The sequence below is a fragment of the Rhamphochromis sp. 'chilingali' genome (genome assembly GCF_963969265.1).
Source record: "Rhamphochromis sp. 'chilingali' genome assembly, chromosome: 4".
Classification (NCBI taxonomy): domain Eukaryota; kingdom Metazoa; phylum Chordata; class Actinopteri; order Cichliformes; family Cichlidae; genus Rhamphochromis; species Rhamphochromis sp. 'chilingali'.
Genome location: NC_137948.1, coordinates 15,178,712 through 15,204,907, shown reverse-complemented (window position 1 = coordinate 15,204,907; position 26,196 = coordinate 15,178,712). Strand labels below are relative to the sequence as shown.

At 41.7% G+C, this 26,196-nt stretch overlaps 1 protein-coding gene across 1 annotated transcript; it reads left to right on the top strand.

Moving 5' to 3' along the window:
- Positions 1-448: 448 nt before the first annotated feature.
- ubn2a (ubinuclein 2a) lies at positions 449-24,625 on the top strand. Its single transcript, XM_080879465.1, has 17 exons — positions 449-2,716; positions 3,531-3,647; positions 5,186-5,287; positions 6,130-6,240; positions 8,126-8,229; positions 9,807-10,359; positions 11,891-11,961; positions 12,259-12,388; positions 13,388-13,494; positions 14,022-14,132; positions 14,684-14,827; positions 15,133-15,183; positions 15,303-15,345; positions 15,870-17,357; positions 17,437-17,644; positions 18,865-18,933; positions 20,585-24,625. Exons 1-17 carry the CDS (start codon positions 2,414-2,416, stop codon positions 20,629-20,631), a joined length of 3,759 nt encoding a protein of 1,252 aa, XP_080735591.1. The 5' UTR covers positions 449-2,413; the 3' UTR covers positions 20,632-24,625.
- Positions 24,626-26,196: the final 1,571 nt, after the last annotated feature.

The window sequence follows — 26,196 nt, the reverse complement described above, 5'->3', positions numbered from 1 at the left end:
TTAAACCTTAACCTGCCTCTGCAGAGTCTTCTTCAATGATAATAACACAGATCCTAACCCTAATCTCTACCACTTTACTTTCACAATATGGGATTTGGGGCTTTTGCTGATTGCTCACTAAGGCCTTTGAAATCAGGAAATGCACAAAAAAAAAGAAAGTTCTTGATAAGACGCATCAAAAAGTTTTTAACTTTTAAGGTTCGAGTCCTCGCCTGTTGTCGGGCTGCTAAGCTACTTTCAGTTGGTTAAACATACTCTTCTTTTATTCTGTGCCTGTGATGATTTTCAGATCCATCTCGACCAGAATGACAAAATCAGGGCTACTCCCTCTAAACAGAGCACAAAATGAAACCAGTGACCATTGAACTGGTCTCTGTGAAAACCAGCGAGGTGCCATTTCAGTTGCAAATTTTACAAAGCAATCTATCAGGACCACCACCCAACCCCCTCCAATACAGAGTGAGAAAAGTGGGGAGGGGCTGACAGGGACCTGGGAACAAACTTTTACCCGGGGGGTTTGCAGCAGGCTAATTGAGACGTGGTTTCCATGCAGTAACCGTGTGCATTTTTATCCCTAACCCCCCTGTCGTAGGTAGACTTTGTCATAGATTTTGATTGGCTGTAGTTTACAAATGTGACCACATGTCAAGTCAAGTCAAAAAACTTATTAAGATAGATGTGAGAGGTGTTGATCACAAACTAATGTGCACATCTACGGGGGCATCCCTGTGGAAAGCCAGAGATGACTAGCAGACAGAAAAGCAGCTGAATTAACAGCTTTAACAGCTATCAGAGATTACAGAAGAGTACAAACACTGCTGTATAAGAACAAAAACTTTACTCTTTACTGCATTTACTTAGTGAGACTTTGAAAGATTGCATTCAAATAAAAAGTTTTCCATTTGCATAAGCCATACCACACCTTTAACCTGCAGAGGCTGATTGTGTTGATGTGAAAGACAATTCAAGTCGAATATATTTGTATAGGACAAAAGACAATTCAGTGTGCTTCACAGGCAGAGAAATATAAAACTATAAATATTATAGTCATGCTAAAAATTAACGAAAAGATTAAAACATGCAGGAAAAGCATACAGGATTACAGGGTTAAGAGGTTGAAGACACAAAGCCTTGATTTAAAAGGTGTTCATTTATTTACAGTTTTATTATTTAGGCAAAGAATATTTTTCAAACTCTGACTTCATCTCACAGTGACTCCTTATGAGGAATTTGGCTGAAGCCAAACCTACAAAATAAATATGTATATGATTGAACTTTTTCTTTTCACCTGGATTCTTTAGGCCTGAAACAGTTTATCTACTTTATCTACTTTCCCCCCATATTTGTCACACTTACGTGTTTCAGCTCATCAAACATATTTTAAAAGCTAAACCTACCTGGCATGTGTGACAAAGTATCCCTGCCCTAAACCTAATACCTGTTCGTGCCACCCTTGGCAGCAAGAACTGCAGTCTAGTGTTTCTGGCAATAAATGCTTCTCATCATTGTGGAGGAATCATGGCCCACATTATTTTAGTTTTAGTTTTGGAGTGGCCTTTGACTAGGGGGGAGTTACTTTTTCCACACAGGGCCCCTTGATAAATTAAATCATAATTTAAAAACTGCATTTTAGATTTACTCTTATCTTTGACAGGAAGGGGGAAAATACTTTTCTTAGAGTATATGTGAACACGCGTTTTATTGGGATTCTGCTTACAGTGTGCATCAACAGGTGGATAAATCAGCTGGTTTAGGATGGTTATCTGAAGCAGCCAATCATCTGGCTCGCCTTCTTCCCTTTTACGATTTGATGTTTGAGAGTGAGCGCGTGCAAGAATGCACGATTCAGCGTTTTTTTCCCCTGAATAGACTAAATGAAAAGGTCCAGGTGAGAGCTGTGGATTCAAACACGGCACGCGGTCAGAGTCCCCACACAGCCTGTCCTTCACTCACACACTTTATAAAGGTCATTATTGTACTGATGGTGTTGTGATTATAGCCTGTTGTGACAGAGGCGGGTTTAGGATCGGGCCACGCGCTGATTGGACACGATGACCCCCCTGTGGCACTGTGCTTCCGTTTAGTGCGTACGCGCAGGCGCAGCGACCCCTCTCTCTTCTGATTTTTATTTACTCCCGAAACCCAAGATGGCTCCTGTGAATGTTTCAGTCCCATAGCAAATCGAGGATGCGAGTAGCTGCCGAAAAAACAACTTTTCCCCGAGCGTCGCATCCCCTGGAGTTTAATCCGTATGCCGCGGAGGAGGCTGTAACGTCCGCGTAGGCACCGAGCAGCCGTCGGAGCTCCGCGAAACCGCCTTCAATCCACCAATTTGGAGTAGTTTCGCGAAGTAGCTCTTCTCCTCGCTGTCGCTGTCTGTCCGGAGCGAGGTTCAGGCAGGCAGCTCATCCAAATGGCCGAACCGAGAAAAGTGCAGTTTGTCACCCTCTCGGCCTTCACAGCTGGAGCCGCCGCGGAGTCCAGGAAACGGCGGCTGGAGGATGAGGCCGACTTCAACTTCGACAGAGCCGGGGAGGTCGAGGCAGCGACCGGGGCAGGAGGTGCCGCCAGCAACGGTCGCCTCGTTAAAACCGGCGACAGGGACAAGGCTGCAGCCGAAAAGAGGGCGACCGTGAGGCTAAACCTGCCCCTGTCCGAGCCTGACGACCGCTCGTCCGCCGAGTTTAATTACGGGGAACTCATCCAGAACCTCCAGGTAGGATCTCCGAGTTTAAGCAGCATTACGAGGCCGGGGGAGAGAGAGTGGAGCCGGAGTTAATTTATCGCTCTTGGAAGTGTTTGTGTGGACTTGTTTGCTAAGTTAGCTGGAGAGGGGGGTGCACCTTGTGTTTCGATGGCATAGCGTGGTTGAAACTGACCAGCACAAAAGAGAGCAGCATTTCTTCATCTTCTTTTTTTAATCCAACACGTCCAACTTCTGCTGAGCTCTCACAGATTCTAGCTTTTTAAATCAGAGGGCTGGGAGACCTCCTCCCCCGCCTCTCTTCCACATGTAGAGAGGGATGAAGCTGGTCTTGTGCTGCTTTGCTACCTGTGTCCTTTCCACTCAGGCTTGCCCAGCAACAGCCCAGTCACACAGCCATTACAGCACTTGGAAATGCCACATGCAGTTTGGCCCTCTGGCAGCGGCTGATAGATAGATGAGAGAGCATTGCTGATGGAAGTACCAGGATGTAACATGGGAGTGAGGCAAATGTCAGCAGTGAGATCAAAGACAAGCTCGCCACATTGTCAATCTGTGCACATCTGGATCATCTGGTTTCTTCTTATAAACCAAAAGTTAATTAAATATTTCTTACTCGGGGCCAAACAGTAGTCCTGCCAGCACCGTGTTGGGAATATTTTGAGCATTTGTACCAGCACTCACTTGCAGCTGTTCACTTATTTAAGGCTGCTGTGATAATATGTTGATACATTTCTGATTGGACTGAGTCACTGCAACTGTTTGACTTTGCCCCAGGGGTCCGATCATTCCTGTTCACTGTTTTGTTGTTCAAATTTTCTTCCAGGCAAAGAATAATGCTCCAAGTTTGACTTCAGCCCGCAATCCCGATGACCCCTTCAATGATGAGGAGAGAGAGCGGCTCCAGGTTGAAGCCCTGGCTAAGAAGTTTGAAAATAAATATGTGAGTGGTTTGATTAATTTTTTTTAAAATTCCATGTTTGTTGTAGGATTTTTCAATGAGGATCAAATTTCACAGCTGAAAAGTAAATCTTTAAATTAGTGGTGGTTTCTAAATAATGTTAAAGGGCCTCATTATACTGTCTGCTTGTACAGTCATGGACATTGATATTAAATGTGGACAGGTTTCATAAAATCACGTGTCTGTAAACTACTGTGGTCACCTTAGCCACACAACTCTGTGGGGACAGAAGCTCCACCCACCTGAGGTTCAAACCTTTTGATTGTCAATGACAGCCAATCAGAAGAAAGCCGACTTAAAGCAGTGGTTCTTGAACAATGGGCTGTATAGCTGGTAACCAAGTGACAAATATGAAGTGAATGATTGTGATTATTAATTATTTATTTATTTATTTATTAAGAAAAACCAAAGAGCTTGCTGATCCTACTCCATTGACCTTTAATTTAACAAAAAATCTTGGATTTTTTTTAAATATTACTGATTAATAAAAATTGTGGTGTGGAGCACAAACTGTCTGGCTGCTGAATGTCAGAATATGTTTGAGAACCACTGGGTTAAGGGAAGTGGGAAGGATAAGCAAAGATTATTTTGAGCTGCGAATCATGCTAAGCTACTCTACACTCTAGCGCTAAAAATATGGATCTGAAAATTAGTTTTCTGGAAATCAAAGCTTGTTCAAGCCACTGAAATAAACGTTTAACATGTATAAATCAAAATTTCAGGTTGTTACCTAAAATGTCCAGGTGGGTTTTCTAAACTTAGAAGAAATTAATGACATTTTGAATTGCAGAGTTGAAGTTTTGAGGTATTAACATTAAATTTATGACTTATGGATAGCAAAGTGTTCTTTCAGTAGTGTAAATAAGTTTTCGTGCATAAGTCCACTTTAATAATGTTTTTCTTGCTCTGTAGCTCAACGGCTCACGCACAGATATGTGTGTGCCAATAAGCTGATGGTCACTAATTTTTATTAGTTAAACATATTAGTGTTAGTTTTAATAACTTATGGTTTTTAAGTTTAAGTTAAGCTACACTTATTTCCAAAAGTTTTATGGGATGCTTGGTATTTCCAGACTCTTGTTTTGTAATGAAAAAACTGTCAAACCTCAAGTGAATTATTGCTTCTATCTAAGGTTTCAGCACTACAGGGTCTTTGTGGCAGATATTTCATATTTAAGCAATAAACTGTACAGAAATATTCATGCTTATTACTGTTTGTGCCATATATCTTTAAGTAACTTAAAAGACAAATTATCCGTTGATTTTGTTATTTTTAATTTTTAAAATAATTAGGTGAAGTGATTTATCCATCAGACTGGATTTGTTTCTGTGGGGGTCCAAGTGTGTTTGTTTGCACTCATCAGAGCGCCAAACGTCCCAAAAACAAAAGTATTACAAATATTTCCTCAGTTCTCACTGTGCTAATGTTTTATGGTTTTGGGTTATGTGAGGATTACAGAGAAGAAAACTGTTGTGTTCTGCTTGTAAATGAAAATTAAATTCTATGAAAAACGTTTTAGGGGAACGTGGGGAAGAAGAAGAGGAAGGATCGAATGCAAGATCTGATCGATATTGGGTTTGGCTACGATGAGACAGACCCCTTTATAGACAACTCTGAGGCTGTGAGTATTCCTTTCTTCATGACTAACGAGGTGTTTTTTCCCTCTCGTGTGTCTGTTTTCTAAGACTTTCATGTAGTGGAGTGTCTGAGTTTGTCTCTATAATAATGTGGCATGCTAGTCTCCTCGCTCCCTTATTATCTGCTGATTTATTTGATGTCCTCGTTACGCTCCTGAACTGCTGCTGTTTGGTCTCGATGTGTGGAGGTAGACATTATCCCTCTGTGGTTAAATATTTATTTCCTGCCTTGATGTTTCCAAACTGTACGTTCAGTGGCACTTCTAAAGATAGACAGTTGTCCTTTATTAAACCAACCTGAGACTGCAGTCTAAAACAGTCCTCATGACTCATGAAGACGTCCGTGCTCCTTGTGTCCAAACAGGAATACGTTGTTGTTGTTGTCTCAGTGTTTATAACTCAGTATTCGGAGGATGTCACTCTCTGTCTGGCTGTAATAGCTAGAATTATGCTCTTTTATGGATTCCCTGCCATTATATGATATTTGTCTTGGTGTTTTTAAATAGCTATCCTCTCTGCTCACAAATTGGCTGCACACTGTTTGACTTATTTCTTTCCCCCTTTTTGTTTTGATATGTGCCATGATGGGAAAATTGTTTTCATCTGTGGCCCGGAGGGGATTGGGATTCTTTTACTGATTTATTTATTTCTGGCTCACAGTTAACACCCTCAGTTTCACTGACCAGCAGCTGCTTGGTGACACATTACCAGTTACTCAAAATGTTTTTAAAGCTGCAGACAGCTGCGGTGCAAGTGGCATTATTCTTTACCAGAGTCGTGTAAATTCACACTGAGGCTTGTCTTCCTTTGTTAATGTTTTCCTCAGTATGACGAGCTGGTGCCCGCCTCGCTCACCACAAAGCTGGGGGGATTTTACATCAACACTGGCACGCTGCAGTTCAGAGCGGCCTCTGAATCGGAGGGAGAGGAGGACAAGGTGAGACTACCTGAGCATATTTCAATATTTCGGTGTTTGAGTCAGTTAAATGGAATTCGACTCCAAAGGGTGATAAATTAAGACCTTCAGTGGTTCTTAATTTAAAGATAAGAAAGCCAGCACAATAAATACACCCTCACCATTAAAATCCAGATGCAACAATAAACTGTTAAATAAATACTAAAACCTAAAAGAGAAAGACTAACTTTACGCCTCAAAGTTGGCTGGATCACTCCGCTGGTAAACTTTGTCTGTAGCGTGTTTCGTGCAGTTCAGAGTGCTTTACTGGTGACTGACAGGCTGATAGCAAAAAAAAAAAAAAAAGAACAATGTGCAGATAATCAATTCAAATAAAATCAAAACATGAAGCATCAAAGAAAGAAACTCAGTTGCAACATAGCGTTAGGTCCACAACCTGCTGGACAGTCTTTGGGTTTTGCCTCTGTGCACCACCACAATGGATTTTAAACCAAACAATCAGGATGTGACTTAAGTTTGATTTAAGAGGATTAACACAAATTTAGCATTTACTGTTAAGGATCAACAGACACTTTTTTAAAGTGTTTCTGATTTTTTTTTCAAAGTCAAAAGTAACTGAACAAACTAACATCCATGGAGATCACCAAATCCCGTTTTGTCTCTTGAGATGCTCTGCTAGGCCTTTCCTGCAGTCCCCTTCACTTACTGCTGTTTGTGGGTCGTTTGGCATTCAGTTTTGTATTTAATAATTCTTCTTTTTCAGAAGTGTGCAGGCAGTGCAGAGATTTTCCTTTCAAAGTCAAAATTGGTCTTCCTGCATCTTCTGTTCATGAAGGCATCTCTTGATTGTAGATCTTAGCAATGATTCAAACACCAGCTTGAAAGTTTTTCTTGACTTTGGTTAGAAGTTGCAAAGTTCTTTTTCTTGACCATGGAAATAATTCTGTGGCCTTTCAGGACTTCTGGTGTCGCTGGGCTGGTTAGTGCACTCATCCTTTGTACTGTATTGTAGATTGGCTGCTCTTAAATTTTTATTTTATTTTTTAAACCAGTCTGACAGGTTTATTTGTTTTTTTCCACTTAATGATGGCCTCTCTTACTTATACTCACATCTCTTAAAGTGAAAAGCTATAAAGTAATAGTAGTAATAATAATAATAATAATAATAATGGGGATTTTGTATAAACCAAAAAAATTCTCTAATTAATAAACACTTAAACATGTCGTAAACGCCCTTCAATTAAAACTGAAAGTCTGCACTTAAGTCACATTCTGATTGGCTGATTTAAAATCCGTACCGTAACCAATTAATATGGACAAAGACACGAGTCTCATGTTATCAGGACGGCAACGAAATGCATGACGTAACTCAGAGTGATGGAAAAATGCAAATGTACTACAGCACACCAAGATGTCAGTCACCATAAAAACATGGCGGGCGGGCGGCGGGGCAGAGGAAATGAAACGTCAGCTTTGTCTGGTTCCCAGGTTGTTCTTGCCATGAAATTTAAAGGGTAAACAAACATACCTGGTTCGCGTCAGCATGTTGGTGTGATGATGTTAGAATGTAGCTTTTAATGTTTTTTTTATTTTTTTATTTCCCAAACACAAAACAAATCTGCCTGTACCAAGTTTAATGACCCAGGGCGACTGCAAGGTGCTCAAACTTTGAGCTAAACCCCGTTAACTGAACTCTACTTATCAGACCATGTGACGCTGCAGTCCTAACATCCAGCAAGAGCCCGTTTTTCATCTGGGTTAGCAAGATACAGTGTTGACAGCATCACTCAACACATCAATAAGAGCATACTGATCCGCACGGAGCGCTGCTCACACCAAATTCGTTATCAGTCATTGTCTGCTGTTTATCTGAATTAATGAGCGTATGTTGTTGTGGCTTTTTCAGAAGCTGAATGACAACAGCGAGCAGGTGATCAAGAGGAGGAAGAAGAAAGAAGGAAACGCTCTGGAGGAGAAGAGCACGAAGAAGAATAAAGTACCCAAACAGGGGTGAGAACCGTGGCTGTGTAATATTACTCCCTGTCCGTTGTGTCGGGGCTTGTGTGGTTTTTATTATTAAGCTCAATGTGAGGCTTATGAAAAGCTGAGCAAGCCAAAACTCTTGAATTGAAGGACATCGCTTTGCATGCAGCTCTCAGAAAATATTCCTAATCAGGTGATTTATTCTGAAGATGTGTCTCTTCCTGTATATATGGACAGGCTGTTTCTCCTGACCTTTTTAGACACCCAGTGATTTGTGGGCCACCACAAATATGCAACGAGGCATCTGTGTGCTCTTAACCCCTCTAACAAACCGCCACGCTGTGTGACATTACGCCCCTCTGCCTTTCTGTGGACGCTCTCGTACGTCTATCACGAGGCAGGGGTGCTTATTGAGACTTGCTCGCAGCTGCTGTGACAAGCAAGCCACCTTCTAGGAAATGCTCCATTATCTATGCTCGTATATGCCGAATACTCCAACACCCCTCCATCCTGAATACTACGTCTAAAAATAGCCACAGCTATTGCCATTGTGCCATTGCTAAATGGATGATGTTATATATGGGAGTGTATGTGTGTCAGACCTTTGAGAGCAGACTGCAGGTTAATCCCATTGAATCCCCACACTTTTGCCTCATATCTGTCTTTGTCAGCACGTGTCGATGCCTCAGTTTGTCTGTGAAAAGATCGTTATTGGTGCCTTGTCCTACGTGGGCCGGTGAGTTTAAGATTTTTCAAAATGGAGTGGACTCGCCTGGTTTCAGACCTCAAAACAGCCGCCCACATTTCAGATTTGCTTAAGCATTCAGATGGGTTTACTGCAACCCCTTTATGGTTGTTTGCAGCAGCTGGAGAGGCAGTTGGCTAATCAGAGCTTAGAAGGTGGGATTAAGAGCACGGGCATCATCTTCCTGCAAAGCTACATTAATGAAAACTAGTTACAAGAAAATGGTTAAGTTTAATTTAAAATGACTTTTGTTCAACTTTCATGACCTTTTGTTAAAGCAGCGTAAAGGTGAGAAAGATTTGAGAATAAGGAATTGGGCTTTGGAAAGTTTTTTTTTTTTTGACTGTCTCTTTGAACTTGTAGGTATTTTCTGTGAATGTTGAACTTTTGAATTAAAGTGATATTGATTAACTTTGTCCCTGATATGTTTGTGAATGTAAATCAGCCAGATGAGGCTGTATTCAAGGTTTGAGAAACCTGAGCAAGCTGCCTTTGCCACTGCAAATGACACCAGCATGGATATTTTATTGAGTTTTCTGATTTTGATAGTTCTTTGAGTTCTTCTTTGTCTTGGATACAAATGTGGATGTAATCCAGTGGCTCTGAAACAGTGATGTGGGGCACAGAGTCACGGCAGAGGGAGCATAGACAATCAGGGGGAAATGGAGTGAAACTGGTCAATGATTCATCAAGAAGAAAAAAGATGAACGTCGCTGACCTTCACTTCAATAAATTCAGCTTGGGTCCATCTTTATTTTTAATGATTGACTGAAAATTGTAGGTGTGACCTGTTTGGGCTCTGAATGAAAGAAAATTTTAAGAAGCACTGCAGTCATCATGTTTTCGTTTCCCTCAACAGAGTCACAGCTCTCAGCCTCCACCGACCGGAGAAGAAGAAGAGAAAGAAGCTGATAAAGGACTCTCTGTATCTAGCGACCATGCTCCGCCGCTTCACCCGCGAGAAGGAAGAGATGAGGAAAAGAAACCCCAACATGGCTCACTCTGGCCTGGCAGGAAGCGTGGCTAACAAGCCCCACTCTGGCAATACAACGAACCACCTGTTATCTTCTAACTCCACCCACCTGCAGGACAACACAGCCGCCAACGACCTCTCACTGGCAGACCTCACCTCGGACCCCGCTGTGATGTCACTGCTGGGCTCAGCCAACGAGAAGGAGCTACAGGACCTCCTGGGCGACCTGGACTTCAGCTTGTTGGACACCGACCAGCAGCACGCCATGGCGACGGCCAGAGAGAATGGCATACTGGGAGTCGGTGTGCCAACTCATAAAGCGGTAGGAGGAGGTGGCCAAGGGCGTGGCCCGGGGCCCTCCAGCAGACTGTTTTCGCCGCCTCCGCTTCCCAATGGACTGCCTGCTCCTCTTATTAAACGCATCGAGGACCTGCGGGTGGTGAGTCAGCTGTAGGCTGTTAGTGGGCGACTGCAATTACCTGTGAAACCTCTTCACTGAAGTTAAACACAAATGCCATTCAGTTGAGGAAGTGGCAGAGGATGTTTATTGTTTCTGTTTAGTCCGGAGAGAAAAGTCTCTAAAGCGTTGGAGAAATGTGGCTGAGCCCTGAGGGGGTTTTATGTAACTAAAACAGCAGCAGACCTCTCACCACTACCTCTTCAACATATACTTATGTTCTCGTTGCTCTTATATCTGAGAGCCGCCCATCTTTTTATAGATGTTGGTAAACATGTAAGGAGAGGTAGGAAAACAATGGAGAGGATTGATGGATTCAGAGGTGGAGAAGAGCAGACTGAGCCAGAGGGGAGAAATAAAAATAAAAATAGTGGTAAAATATATTTGTTTTTGTTGTTGATTCAAAGATAACATGAGGGGAGTATTTTCTTTAAATGTGGACCTATTATGCTTTCCTTTTAAATTTTCTATACACACGGTTACCACAGACAGCACTTAAAAACATAGCCAAAGATTCAAATAATGAGATCAGTATGTCCAAGTAATCCCTGTAACACTGCTCCAAACACTGTTTTCAATATTTTTTTCTGCTCTTGGCTCTTTTTGATGTCAGAAAGAGCAGATATCCCTTATATGGCACACAAGCTTCACTTACCTGCTATTTAGACCTGTTTGTGAGGGGCAGCCAATCAGAAGAAAGTTTGCTTAAGGAGCAAGCCACCCAGTGTAAAGCTGCTATAGTGAAGTCAGCTCTTACCAATGGTTGCCCCTCGCAGAGCCCAGTGCTGCTGGAGGCTTCTTCCTGTTAAAAGGGGCTCATCTGATTGTTGTCATCTTCTCTGTATTATTAATATGCAGTACCTTGAGGCAACTGCTGTTGTGATTTGGTGCTTAATAATTAAAACTGAATTGAATCAACAATTAAAAAAATATGGTGACTTTGATACAGTAAGGTTCCTATTGACTTCAGGTCACGGACAGGTTTGGTGTTCGGCGCTGTAAGAACCCACATATTTTATTTTTCCTTTGCTGGTGGCCACACAGGCTTGCAGAGAAGTAACAGACTATGAGCATTATTAGTGTAGACTGCAGCTGAATCTGGTGTCATAACTAATACTGAAAAGTAAGAAGCAGGGCAGTGAAGAGAGGTTTTCTGCAGTAACATCACAGCAAGAGTGAGGTTTTTTGGTTTTTTAATTGATCGAGTAAATTGTACACTTTCTAAACACAAGGAATACAGGCCAAAAATGACACCAAATCATGCTGTTGTTTGGGAAGTGTAACTCTTCTTCATGTTGTTCTTTTAGTCGTTTGGTCTGTGCTAAAGTTACACCGACACTTTTCAGCTGAGCTCAAATTCCACTTTAACCATAATTGCTTACAGGTTTATTGTTATATTTAGAGTCATGTATAGCTGTGTGGAGGTAGAGGAGTGTTTGCACACTGCAGTGTTGTATATGTATTTACAGCGTATGGCACAGTGCTCTATGCTGACTCAACCTTTCTCCCACAGGCTTCGCGGCAGTTTGATCAGGAGGGCAGGAAGAAATTTTTCACCCTGGACATGAATAACATTCTCCTGGAGTGAGTAGGACAGCTTTTAAATCACCGTCAGCCAAATCCCAGCACACTCTTCTCCATTTCCCTTTTTCTTTCTTTTTTTTCTTTTTTGGAAGCAGATTTCCCTCGTCACCTCTGCTGCTGCCATCTTTAAGTGTTTTGTTTTCTGTCCGTCTCTCATTTTCTTCAGTAATGACATGCTTCTCATTTCAATCACCCTGCTTTCATTCCTCTGGCACTTCCGTCTTTTCTCTTGTCTCGTCTCTTTTGTTTCTTTTTACCGCTTTTCTGACAATCTGGACTCTCTCTCCCTTCTCTCAGTATTGAGCTGCAGGTCCAAGAGCAGCCTCCCGAGGTGCGCTCAGAAATCTACTCCCACATGGAGGCGTTTGTGCCGTGCAACAAAGAGGCGCTCCTCAAACGCCTGAAGAAGCTCAGCCTGAACATCCAGGTGAGTTAAAGCTTTACTGTGGAGGAGAGGAAGCTGTGAATCCTCACTCTGATCTAAAAAGTGATTGAGTGCAGGAGGAGGGGGGTGTCCTTCTTCAGCCTTTATTATTGCTCTGTGGCCACTAAAAGATTCAGGAGGGGCTTTGAAAATCTCACCACGCAGCATGGCTCAAATCTGGCCTTCTTTAACACATCCTGCAGGTCAGTGTGTGATTTGGGTGGGTGTCCAGTTTTTTCTTTTCCTGAAAGTCAAAAATTGCCCCTAAAACAGACGACCCATAAAGAGTGCAATGATCAAAAATTACTGTTAGATGTTTAGTGTAGAGACATAAAGCAAAGGACTGGATTGGTCAAAGATGACACGGTTTTGACCTTTAATTTTTTTTTACTCTTCTGTGATAAATGAATATCTTTTGATCCTTTAACAGCTTCATGCTCCTTTTTCTGAGCTTTTAGCTTTTTCTTTCACAGCCAACACATCAGGGAGATGCTGAAATTTAACTCTATTTGTTTCTTTTGAGCTCTTTCGAGATATTTCTGAGCTCCTACCCATCGCCAGAACTCCCCCCTTGTTCGTCCCTGTCACGTTTGCCTTTTTCACGCAGCGGTTAATCCCTAGCTGTATTCGGTGCTTCCGTTAATAACGTGCAGGGATCTCAGCGTGGGCAGACTAGCGCAGAGAGGTTTGCAGCTGAAAACAGGCTTCCAAAGGTCTTCTTTGTCATGCGCCATTAATGTTGGATTGTTGACAAAATAAATCTACATACCCCGACCCTCTGTCTCGCTCTTTAACTCTCCATCATATTTTTTTATTATTCCCCTTTCTCGCCTTTTTTTGTGTCTCTTAACTTTTTCATTTCTGAGTCTTCATTCACTTCTGCTGCCTCTCTTTCCCCACTCCCCTCACTCCGACCTTAATTTCTTCCCTCCTCCTAATTTCTTTCTTTTCTCTACCTCTCATTCCCTTTGTCATTACATCCATTTCTGCTTTTTCTTTCAGGACGATCGACTGCGGACGCCACTTTTGAAGCTGAAGCTAGCAGTGTGCAGTGTGATGCCTGAGCAGATAGCGAAATATAACATGGAGTGCATGGCTAAGGTTGCAAAGTAAGTCAGTCCTTTTTGTTCCAGAAGGTGAGCAGTCCTCTGAAAGCAGTTTGAGGACAGCTCTTTTAAAAGAAGTGATATGTGAACTCTCCTGATAATCTTTTTTCCATCCACCCATGTCATCGGAGTTCCCGATGCCGTTTTCACACTGGCAGCATTTGTCTTCTATGCAAATCGTATGAAGATCAGAGTTAACGGTGCTCAAAGTCCAGTCAGTGCAAAGCAGCTTTTTTTCCCTTGCTGTGTTTGTCAGTTAAGTTGAGATGGAGGGAGACTTATAATATCAAAACTATTAATAATAGCAGGGGAGAAACATCCATTTATTTACACTGATGTAAAAGAAGTCTTAAAAATGCTGCCTGTGGATACATACCCGAATACTGCTACCGTACGACGTTCAAAGCATAACGCATATAAAAACTTGGATGGAAAATGCATAAAAGCATCTTGTTGACTTTAATTTCTTGAGGAAAAAATGGTTTATTCAAGCCGTTTATGTTCACTTTTATATCTGTGTTTTATTGCAGACAGCAGTCAGAGGAGGGCGATAAGAACGGCTCAGAGGAGGACGATGAGGAGAAACCTGGGAAGAGAATCGTGGGACCTCGGAAGAAGTTTGTCTGGGACGACAAGCTCAGGTAATGATCCGAGTCTGTCCTGCTGGAAGAGCCGGCCGGATACCGTTCAGCGTCTTTGTGCTGCTGTGTGGAGTGATTTGTTTTCTCTTCGTCTCTTTTTGTTTTCATCTTCCCCTTTGTTCTCCACCGCTGGTGTTTAATCTAGTAAACCGAGCTCATACAGGCTGTAAACAATTTATGTTCGTTCAGAGCTTGCAGGATTAACACTTCACATCCTGGAGAAAGAGCTTTTACTTTTCACCATTCTCCATTTTTTTTTTTTTTTTTCCTACTTATATTTCACTAAAACCGAAGTTAAAGTTTTATTCCTGCATGGTGAGGAATAACGAGGAAACCCACAGGTCAGAAATGGTGTCTGAATAAAACTGCTGATAAGTGCTCATTAATTTTCTCCATCGTACTACAAAGACATTTATTTATTCATTTAATTCAAAATAAATGAATACCTCTGCCTCTTTGAAGCATATCAGTGTCTTCTGTCATTTTGTGCTCGGAGACTGCAGCCTGTTTTTCACCTTAATATTGAGTGGAGTGTGTGTGTGTTTGTGCAGGAACCTGCTGTGCAGCTTAGTGCGAGTGAAGCTGAGCTGCTATGAGATGGAGAACCAGTGCTCTCTGTCTGTGGAGGACTACCTCAAGGCTTTCTTAGAGAATGAGGTCAAACCACTGTGGCCCAAGGGCTGGATGCAGACCAGGTCTGTGCTGCTTTTGTGTGTTCAGCTCGTTACAAGCAGGAGGCACTTATCCGCGGAAAAGTGCAACGTATGCAAACTGTGTTTTAAATGTTGTCAAAGTACTATAAATTTGTTGCTGCCATGAGAGCAGTTAAGTCTATTTGATATGTGTAAACCCTCAACAATAGTAATCCATCCGCATTAGGAACCTTTGGAACCGACTGTATCCAACTTTAATGTGTTTTCCGTTTTTCTCGGTGATGTCGTTCTTAATGTCAGTGACCCTGATTTTTGGCTGACTTTGTTGTTTATTGCCTGTTTCTCAGGATCTTGTTCAAGGAGAGCCTTGTTGTTCACAATCACCTCACTGGAAACCTGTAAGTGTGTCCTTTGTTTCTCCCGTAACTCTGAGCATGCAGGAATTTTACTGGGACTGAGCGTCAATGTAAAATGTCAGCTGAAGAGGGTGAATAATTGCTGGTATTTTTCCACACAGAGTGAAAAAGAGAATGGTGCCTGGACCCAAGGCTAAACCCAAGGTGAGTGACAGCTCAGACTATTTACTGCAAAATATCAAAAAGAAAAAAGGGTGTGTGTATTTTTATTTTACAGCAGTTTTATGAATCGTTCAATTTGAGCCCACTGGCTGAAGTTCTTTTGTGCATTAATACAACTGTAGCTGTATCATATTTGTGTATCTCTCAAAAAACAAGTGATTTGTAGGATTTATACAGCCAGGTGTAGTAACATTTATAGGCGGTGCAGTCAGGCCACGGGGCGAGGTCTCAGAAGGGTCTGACAGGTATGACACAGAATCATAAAGCCACTGTTAAACTGCTTAAAAAAAAAACAAAACAAAAACGCTTCCTGACGTTTTTCACAGTAAAAGCTCAAATGTTAAGGAGGAGTTGTGTGAAGGAACCTATGAGTTTCGTTCAGGGTTTAAAAAGTGTTTTGTGGGTAAAATGTTGGAGCTGTACTTTATGAAGACAAGCGGTTAGAAATAAGTTCTGGTTTCTTTGTGGAGCTTGGGTGATACTGACTGTGTTCTCCTGTTCTTTAGGAGGGCCTTTGGCTCCACAAACCATCGCTCGGCATGACCTCCACCCCATCTCAGCCCACCTCCACATCTGTTCTGACCTCCAACCGCCAGCCCCTCTCCTCCTCGGAGCCCATCTGTTTGTCAGACTCTCTGGATGAAGATCTGACCGTTCCCTCTCTGGACTCCATCTCCCACGCTCTGGCCCTCCTCAGCAATGCATCCAAGGGTCCCACAGACAGCCCTTTGTCTCCCCCACCGCTGCAAATACCAACCTCTTCTCCTCCACCCGTCGCCCCTCACTACCCCTCAGGCTCTCAGCTTTCTGCCTCGTTAGCACAGACAACGCAGCACCATTCCCTGTCTAAAGTGGAGAGTGCTCCGCTGACAGCTGCATCTGTTGTGAACTTGCCAACAACAACGCTACCAACCTCCTCTTCTACCTCCTCTTCCTCGTCCCCGGCTGTCTCCTCCCTTGCTCACGTGCAGGCAGCAGGCCTAGCGTTAGCCTCCAGGACTGCAGACGGTCACTATGGCCCGATCAAAGGATCTGGTGTCATGGGCCAAACCCAGACTCAGAGACATGTTACCATGGCGTCACCCAATCACCGGCCAAGCACAGTGATGGGGAAGATGCATCCGCACCCCTCCCCTTCTCCTCCAAAGCATCGGCCTCCTCCGACAGCTTCCCCTCTGCTGCCCCCCCATCAGAAAGGCTTTGCTAGCCCGGTGGGGATACTGGGAACAATGGGAGCAAGTCACGCACTGGGAAAGAGCAGCGCCAAATCCAGCAGCAATGGCAGCGCTGTCAACAGCAACGTCACAGCTTCCTCCTCCCCTTCCCCTCAGTCCCGCTCCAACTCTACCTCCCACCATGGCTTGCAGTCCTTTTGCCCCCCGTCACCGGCCACCTCCTCACCCTCGCCAACCTCCCATACCGCACACTCCGCTCAAGGTAAATCCCACACACACCTCCACCACCAGCCCAACTTCATCACACCCATGCAGGCCACCCTCACCAAGTCCTCGCACAGCAGCAACTCTTCTCCCATCATCAAGCTAACCCCTCGGCCTCCCGCCCCCACCCCGCCACCCTCATCCTCCCCCTCGCCATCATCCTCACCGTCAAATCCGCTTTCCCATCAAATAATCTCCACCCAACAGCAGCAACACCAGTTCTCTCCCAAAAACCCCAAAACTTTCCGGCCCCCCTTCAGTGTATCAGGTGGCGGGCAGGTGAAACAAACACAGGGCGGCTGCAGCTTCACTGGAGCCCAGAAACCTCAGTCCACCACTAGCAACAGTAGCATCAACAACAACTCTAACAACAAGGGAGTGGTCTCGACAGTCTGCAGTCATCCGGACAAAACCCCCCAATCACCTTCAGTCTCAGCCAGTCACGGGCAGAGGCAGAGGGTAGTGGGTGGGGCCAGCCACGGCTCAAAGGCTGGAAATGGTTGGGTGGCTTCAGGAACTTTGGCCACATCCTCCACAACGTCACACCTCTCACAGGTTAGTTTCCACCAACGGGAAGTCACTCTTAGAGTTTTATTTTGAATATATTTGTATATATTTTGTGTTTCCTTTGCAGGTATCGACTGCAGGCACTCCCCTCCTGGGCAACCCCTCTGCTTTGCCCCTGGGCTTCGGGATGTTGGGAGGTCTGGTGCCTGTCTCGCTACCCTTCCAGTTTCCGTCGTTGCTCAATTTCAGCCCTCCTGGAGCTTCCGGGGCGGCTGGAATGGGCACAGCACCCAGCTCCAACTCAGGATACCCGTTAGCACAGAGCGACCTAATGGGTGAGTGGGCTCTTAATTAAGGGACCTGCATCTTTTATCGCCAACAGACAGACTTTACTGTGCTTTTTAAAATAAAAGGCCTTTGATATCCTATATCAATAACACGTTAGACTTTAGGAAGTTATTTTGCCTTTTATTACAACTTGCAACTACGTTATATTAAGTGGGGGTTGCGGTAAAACACAAAAAATAAGATGGTACAGGATTTATACTGGCGGTTTCTGTTAAGAAAATGAGTTACTCTGGTAACCTTTTCACAGATATAGGAATTTAACTAGTAGCATCTTTAAAAGTATTTTAATACTTACTACTAACTGTAGCAGAATTGTTGTAGTTTTTGTTGATTTGATTATAGATTTTCTTGTTTCAGTTTAGTTTTTACCCCTCAGTCGTAAAAGGCTAATCTGATATTGTCCTGACACCACCAGGTGTGTGGTTGGGAGGGTGGACTCCCAAGTTTGTGAATGCAATAACTTGAGAACGAAGCGATGTAGGATTTTGAAAAACTTACCAAAGGTGCATCTGCTAAAAATATCAGATGAGTTTGAATTTCAGTGCAATAACTGAAGAAGCAAGTCACCTAGGACTTAAATGTTCAGTGCCAATTGTAGTCTGTTTAATTATTACTGTATGGAGAGCAGATGTCAGAGCCAAGATTTAGAAAAATCAGTACAGCTGTAACAATAAAGACGCATAACTCTTTGAATGCAGTTGACTCAGTCTTGTAGACATCCAGAATCTCAATAAACGCGTCCATGAAGCTTTAATAACATCTTTACCAAACTAACAAGAACTAAAACTAAGGATATTCTATTTTTATTCTGAAATACTTATTTTTATTTTGGTTAATTAAAATGTTTTTCACATGTAGTTTTAGTTGACTACAATAATCTTGCTTTGTAAGAGACTAAATGGGACTCCTTAAATATTACTGGTTCACTGTGTATTTCTGTAAACCAGCAGTGCTTCCCCTGCCATGACCCTCTCTTTTACAAACCAGTCTCCCTCCTTTGTTCTCACCATTTTTTTTTATTTTTTTATTTTTGCACCAGTCTCTGTCGTTTCTGCCCTTTGTACTCGTTCGCCTCGCTGACAGCTTTGATCCTCGACTATCTTTTATTGCTGGTCTCACATTTTAATGGTGTCATCTTTTCCCAGTTCTCCCTGGTTGTTGCTGTCTTTCCTCTCATTTGTCCACCCTACCCTCCATCTCTCCTCAGATCTGTATAAGAGTCTCCAGTCAGGGTCACAGGCTGCCCTACCTCCTCACTTGCAGCTTGCTTTTTCAGGTAATCTGCATCCCTCCACCTCCTCTTCATCCTTCCTCTCCATCTGTCTGTGTCAGGCTGACTTGTTGCAGTCGGCTCAGCTGCTCTGTTACTTGTTAGTTCTCCAACTTTCTGTTTGCTGTAGTGTATCTGGTGTTCAGCATGCCTCTGGTTTGATCGTAGCATAGTAGAAACACGAAGATATGTCGTTTTTTGAGCAAAGTCTGTTTAAAAAAAACAAAAACTGGAACCTACTGGTTGACTTATGAACAATTAAACCTTTTTCATATTAGAAGTTTTTGATCCTTTTTAATCAAAAGTTTAATTTGCGTTTTATCTGGTGCTTTCACATATGGATGCAGTGATAAAAGGGTCGAACACTGATAGGTCAAAGTTTACTCAGGTCAGCAGCAGTCATTTTTTATTTTTAGGGGAAAAAAAAAGATTCAAATAATTTAACAGGTGTTCTGTAAAAGCAGGAAAAACCAAGCATTCAGCTACTGGCACGTTTTAAATGATAAGCTGAGTTTAAGGTGGATGAATGAAATGTCTTTTCCTACTAAGGTTGGTTGTTCCTGGGTCGTCCTGTATCATTTCCAAGCAAATCCACACTTTGGATTTACTGTAACTCCTGTTAATTAATCGCAGGGACCAGGCCTGCGTAGCTTGTCTCTGTCGCCACTTCCTGTGGCAACTTCAGTTCAGTTGCCATCAGTTTTATAGTAAACTCAAAAGACAACACAATTATATAAATAACGTCAAGATGTCACCTTTCAGCCAGATTTTCATTTTAAACCTCATATTGACCCAAAATTTCAGAATTTGCCAGTCGTCTGTGTACCTCAGTTTGCCAGAATTAAAGATGCTTAGTAATTTACATTTTCAGCCAAAGAACCACCCACACACTCGGCCCTTCATGTTTCATAAGACAATGTTTTTCATCGTTCTGCTGCAGCCTGTTGCACCAGTTCAACTCGGGCTTTCTAGCAAGTATTCTAAGGACCTCAGATTGACCCTAAGGAGGATGGTCCTTTCTGACATTTTAGTAATATATAATCTTTCTGTAAGGAAAAGGACAAACTAAACATTGTAACAGATGTTCTGCTTGTGTCTAGCCAGTAACAGAGAACCTGATTATTATTAGCAGGCTAATATTATCGTCTTTTACTGGCTATCTGCCAATCTCTGTATTTCCATTTGTAAAGACAAATAAATAAACATTTAAAAAGTAAAGACCAAGAAACAGTCTTCAACCCTTCTGAGTGTTGAAAGCTGTGTCTGCCTCTTACTGAGACAGACTTATCCTGACTACTTCCATAGCTTTTATCAGTCACTGACAGCAGCCACATTGGATTTTGTTTAAATAAATCAAAAATCTTTGTTTTCCACCTGATTGTCTGTTCACATCTTTCTCGATCCTAAAGTGAAACAAAGTGCCTGAAACCAACATTCTTTTTAATAACCAGCAGGGGGCGACTCCAAGAAAAACCATCTGAAATTAAGTGTTTAGAACCTTTTGGGATGCATGTAGACGCACTGCCCTCGGTTTAACAGTGCACGTATGACAGAATATGAGAAACAGTGCATTAGGTGCCCTTCAGTGATCTGGTGCCACAGGTTGCTGGATCTGTTTCATCGTCCAGCTGTTTAAAAATGTGCCCTCTCCACGCAGATGCGAACCAAAGCCAGGGTGGAGACATGAAGAGGAAATCCCACTGAACAATAACAGCACAGGAGACAGACAGACGTCACATCCTCGCCTCCTGGCCACAACCACCAACAGACTCTTCGGCTTGATTGACTGACGTGATGCGGTATGAAGGGGGGAGGGGGTGTTGCTCCCTCGCCTCCTTTTAAAAAAACAAACAAACAAAAAGAGGACATAAAAGAGTTTATCTCCGCTACGAGTGGCAAGGATTTAATTTAACTGTATTTTCTAACAAACCGGGTATGAGAACAAGACGGCGTGAATGATGAGGACACTTGTTTTTGTTCTGCCTTTTTTCTTTTCTCCTCTTTGTCAACATGTTTACATATGACTGACCTTGATCACTGTGGAATGAGTGTGAGCGAGGTGATGGTACAGATGAGAGTAGTAGTACACTACATAATATAATTTGTATTTAAGCTCATGTGGAGTAACAGGACTCGTTGTTGCAGTACAGAAAAGGAAAAAAGAAGAAACAGACTGACTAATGAACTTTTGTTTTTCTGTCTTTCGTGGGAATCGTCTGTAGAAGTTTATCGTCGGTCACCTCTGCTCCCACAAATGACTGTTAAGTAGTAGCTTAAATTAATATTGATAAATTATTTGTAATTTACACAGGGACAAAGGTGTGTGTGTGTGTGTGTGTCTGTGTGTGTGTGTGTGAGAGAGAGGAAGAGAGACTGTGATGTGGTTAATTTTAAATGTGTGTATGTACATAAGAAACACAATATACTGTTAATTTCTTTCCAGATTATTCTGTATGACTGGGTAAAGACGTGTATTCCCCTCTCACAATAACGAGCAAGCGTTAAGTGTGACGCCCCTCTCTTGCTCGGTGTGTTTTTGGTGCTGTTAACGATCACACTGGACCTTTCCTTGGAAAAAAAAAAAGACTTAAATTGAAAAAGTTTTGGCCTCCTCTTGCGGACAGAGGAATTGCCTGTGAGAGAGGGGGAGAAACAAGATTGTAGTCTACTTGAATTTTTTTTTTTTTTTTTAAATGTTAAGATTTTTGATTTCCTTTATCTGCTTATTGACTCAAACCAACTTAATATAACAAGACGCCTTAGTTTGTATTGAAAAAAAATATATGAAAAAGATCTATGCAGGACTGTAAACGCTCAATGCAAAAGTGCAAGTCGTCGCTTGGCTTTCAACCTCTACTCAACTTTGTCAGTGCATTTCTGGAGTTTGAATGTTTGTAGATGCTCTTTATGTCACTTGAGACTCCATATTTGTTTTCCTCCCCAATGTGTGCGTTCAGACAGAAAGCAAAGCGAGTTTTAGGTGCAGGGCGATAATACACAAACGCAAAGACAGCATGCATGCGCACAATCAGAAGAATGTGGGGAAAACGTGAAAGATGGTACACAAAACGAGTACCCAGTCCTGGGGCAAGCAGAGCCCCAGTGACTGTGACACTTCTAAAAAGTCTAAAGCAAGCGTGTCAAACTCATTTTACACACAGCCTGCTTTGATCTTAAATGAGCCGGACCACTTAAACTCACCTCTCTGTCAATGCAAAGTAGCTTAACTATACGTTTAATGCCTAAGATATCTTAATATAAGAAAAAGAAGGGCAATTTGAACAATATGCCTCAGTTTTTCTATGTGATTAAGAAATGCTGCTATAGCAGAGAGAAATCTCTCGGTGCAACTCTTGGGCTCAAATTGTAAGGTTTTTTTCTCTTTTTCTTTCTATAAACAGAAAAAAAATCTGTAGTTTTTCCTTAATTTTACAGAAATATTTTCTGTTTAAAAAAAAATAAAATAAATAAATGTAATTTTACAGAACTTTCTGTAGATTTTTTTTTTAAATTTTACAGAAATATTTCTGTAATTGTAAACAACTCAAACAAACAAACAAAATTATCACTTAATTACTTTGGGATGTTATGAATGGCCGTGGGTGAGGTCTTTATTGGTAGGAAAAGCTGTAAAACTTGTTAAAAATCCAAGATTTCCTTCCTTCTCCACATTTTCTAAATGTGTCCATTGAGCCAGATCAGAGTGTTTGCCAGGCCAATTCTGGCTCCTGGGCCTTATGTTTGACACCCCTGGTCTAAAGAGTGTTTTGTTTTTGTTTTCCCTTCAGTCAGCGTTTTCACATGAAATTCTAATTGAACTCCCCCTTCATTAAATCACCTGTACACATAGTTGAAGAATTAACAAAAGAACCTTTTAGCTGCTCCTGTTCACCACGGGGTTGTTTTACAGTGACAACTGATTTAAAAGCCGATTTAACAAGAAGCTAAAATGAAAGCTGTCTGCATGTGGATGAACTGCAGTATGCAATCTTAACAAGGGCACAACATTTACTCCAATACATTTATTTATATTTTTGCTAATGTCAGATTTATGATATAAATTATAAATGTACTAATGAAAAGGTACATAAAGTCTCCATTATACACTTTTTTTTTTTCTTGTAGCTGGCTAGTTATTATTGCTCGTTTTCTGATTTATGACTGTTAGCAACCAACATTAAAGTGCAATGCTACTGGAAGGTTAACCAGACAGTTACTGGTGGTAATTCTTGAAAATATTAGCAAATGTGTGTTATATTAACATGATATCACTTTTTTTTTTTTTTTTTAAATATCACATCTGGCAACAATACTGCTGTACTACAACCCCCTCCAGAGCAAACACTCCAGTCTGAATTAGCCGCAGTTTATTTTTACACAGCCAAGCAATACACAGACCAGTGTTGGCCTCTCATAGATATATTTATATATTTTAAAATGTTATCATCATACAGTTTTGTCCACTATTTGCAATACACGCAGCACTGTCTGCAGCACATGTAGCAGAGTAGCATTGGTCAGGTGGTGTCATTAAAATAAGCTGGACAACAGTTTATGAAATACTACAATGGCATTTCCCCTTTACAGTATCTCAGGGTTTGTCCTCGGTGTGCGTGTATAGTTATGGCAATGACTCTGTTACTTTAACAGAAGTCTGTTATTTCTGTACATTTGATAAACAAATGTGTTTTATGGTTTAGTAAAAAATGGTGAGTTGTGTATTTTTAATTATCATTACCAGTGTTTCAACCCCGCCCCTGGAGGAAGCCCAATAACTGTTTGTGGGGTCACTAACCGTTTTGTATGCAGGTTTAAAAAAATATTATTAATAATAACTACCGTATGTGTGCATATAAAGACTCTTTCTTGGATGCTCCACACTTAAATAAATCATTAGTAAGGCTCTTTAAAATAAAGAAAAAAGCTAAATGTACAATATTATTGCACACAGCTGCGTACATCATTAAAATTTAGATTAAGCATCAAGATTGTTTTATATTTGATCTAAATTAAAATACTAAAACTACTACAGCTGATTTATGACCTTTTAATAAGGTTTTCAGTAGCTGCTAGCTAAAACCTGCTTAAATCCATCAGTCTGCAATGACTCTGCTGCCATTATGTGAATGCAGCAGTATGGATGATAAAGCTTTTATAAGCGCTGTGGCTGACAACTCTAATTTAACTAAAGTACATAGGTGAAAATGTAAAAGCTCAATAGATGCAAATAGCAAACAAATACCACTGTTTTTGAACTGTTTTGATGTGCTGCTGAACACAAATTGCTTCCAGTCCTAACCAGCTAACTAGCAGCAGGCTAACTGGCAGCAGGCTAACGGTGAAAAGTTGGCTGACACCCTGAGACTAAAACGAGCTTTGCCCTGTCTGAACGCTGCTAGTGAAACCTCCCCTCAGCTGAATACCTCCGTTAACGAAACCGTTCTTCCTGAGTCTCTCCTCCACCCACCGGCTCCCTGCCCTCCTCCACTTGTGTCTGGCTGACCGGCTGCACCGAGAACGACGCCAAAGATTGTTGTGTAGCTCCTCCTGATGGGGTGCTGCTGGTCTGTGTGTGTATGTGTGAGGTTATTTCCCCGACATGTAAACCCATGCGTGTCATTGTGAAGTCATGTGACTGGAGCAGTGGGTGACATTTATTTAATTTTAAATGAGGGGGGTAAAAATGACATTTCGTGGTTATCTGAGTTGGTATTTTTGTAGATTATTTTTGTGTCCATTATGAAATTAAAACAGGTGGTTTTAATGTTGTGTCCAGATTTTTTTTTTTTTTTTTTTTTTCCCCCCCCCCACCCACTTCCTGTCTTCCTCCAAGGTTTTTGCTGTGTCAGCGCTGTCAAACAGTTTTTATTTCATGGGCTGTACCACTTTGATGAACCAGTGAAACTTTCCTTTCTGTCAGAGTAAGGAGGAATAACTACACATTTAATATCTTGCAGTATCTTAATATGAGAAAAAGTACATTTCAACAGTGGCTCAGTTTTTCTACATCATAAATGCTGCTGGAGCAAAGAAAAAGACCTGGCCCAACTCTTTCAGATTAAATTGTGAGAAAATTTGTAAAATTACAGTTTTAGTTGTCAAATATTGACTCATTGTAGGAAACAAATTTTGATCGTGAACAAAACGACTTTTCTGTCATTGCTAGTGGCTGCGAGTGAGGCCTTTAACAGTAGGAAAAATTCCAAAACAACATTCATGCTGACCTTTGGAAATTTCAAAGCCGTCCAATGGCCTGGATAGGAGCCTTTGCTGGGCCAATTCTGGACCCCGGGCCTTATGTTTGACACCTTTGTTCTAGAGCAACATTGAGTACCTCTACACCTTAATTCATGTACTTTTCAGGAACAGCAGGTACGCTTGATACCTGCGGATCAGAGAGCAGCCCTGTAAAGGTGTTAAATTTTATTTTGTCATGTCATAGAAAAGTGATCTCTGTCCAATGTCAGACCTCTCCCACCTGCTGTTGAAACTTTTTGCTTGTGTTGGGCAGCTAATCAAAACGGAGATGAGCATAAAAAGGGATAAACTGAGGGGCTGGACAAAGCCAAGATTAAGATGAATAAGGATGATATAAGGTTCAATATTAAAAACCTGTGTTTTTGATAGTATTTATGATGTCAGGCTCGCAGATTATCACTAATTCTAAGTAGAGTGCAATCAGTTTTAACTGTTTAAATCAAAAATATAAAAACACAGAGACAGGAACCCTTTAGAGTTGCTTTTGTATCATTACTAAAATTACAAGCAAACAATGTAATGCTTTTAACCCAAGAAAAAAGCAATGGAATTTTTTTTTGTTTGTGGTTATTACTCACCCAAATCAATAAGAAATGCAATCAATAATTTTATTTTCAATAGACCCCGTAGTTTTTAAAATATTGATCTCTACCAAACGGTTGAAATTATAATTAAATTATTAACAAAAACTATCCAGGGCATTGGATACAGTTTATTTCTAGTAGCATGCCAGTGAACATTGCTGTTTTGGTCGTTGGGGTCTTAGGGCGTAGCATTTAGTTTGTGGTCTTGGAGAGCTGAATCATGGTTGTCCAACTCTACAGGTGTAATAGCATATCAGAAAGTTTAATTTCTCCCATATGCTAATTATATACAGGGATGAGTGATGGGCATGGAATGGTGATCTTTGCATTGGACTCTTTGCTTCCCCGTTTGACCGATGAAAGAGGCATGAACCCACAGGCATTGTGTAGGAGGTTGACACATTTCTTGTCAAACTATTTCATTGCA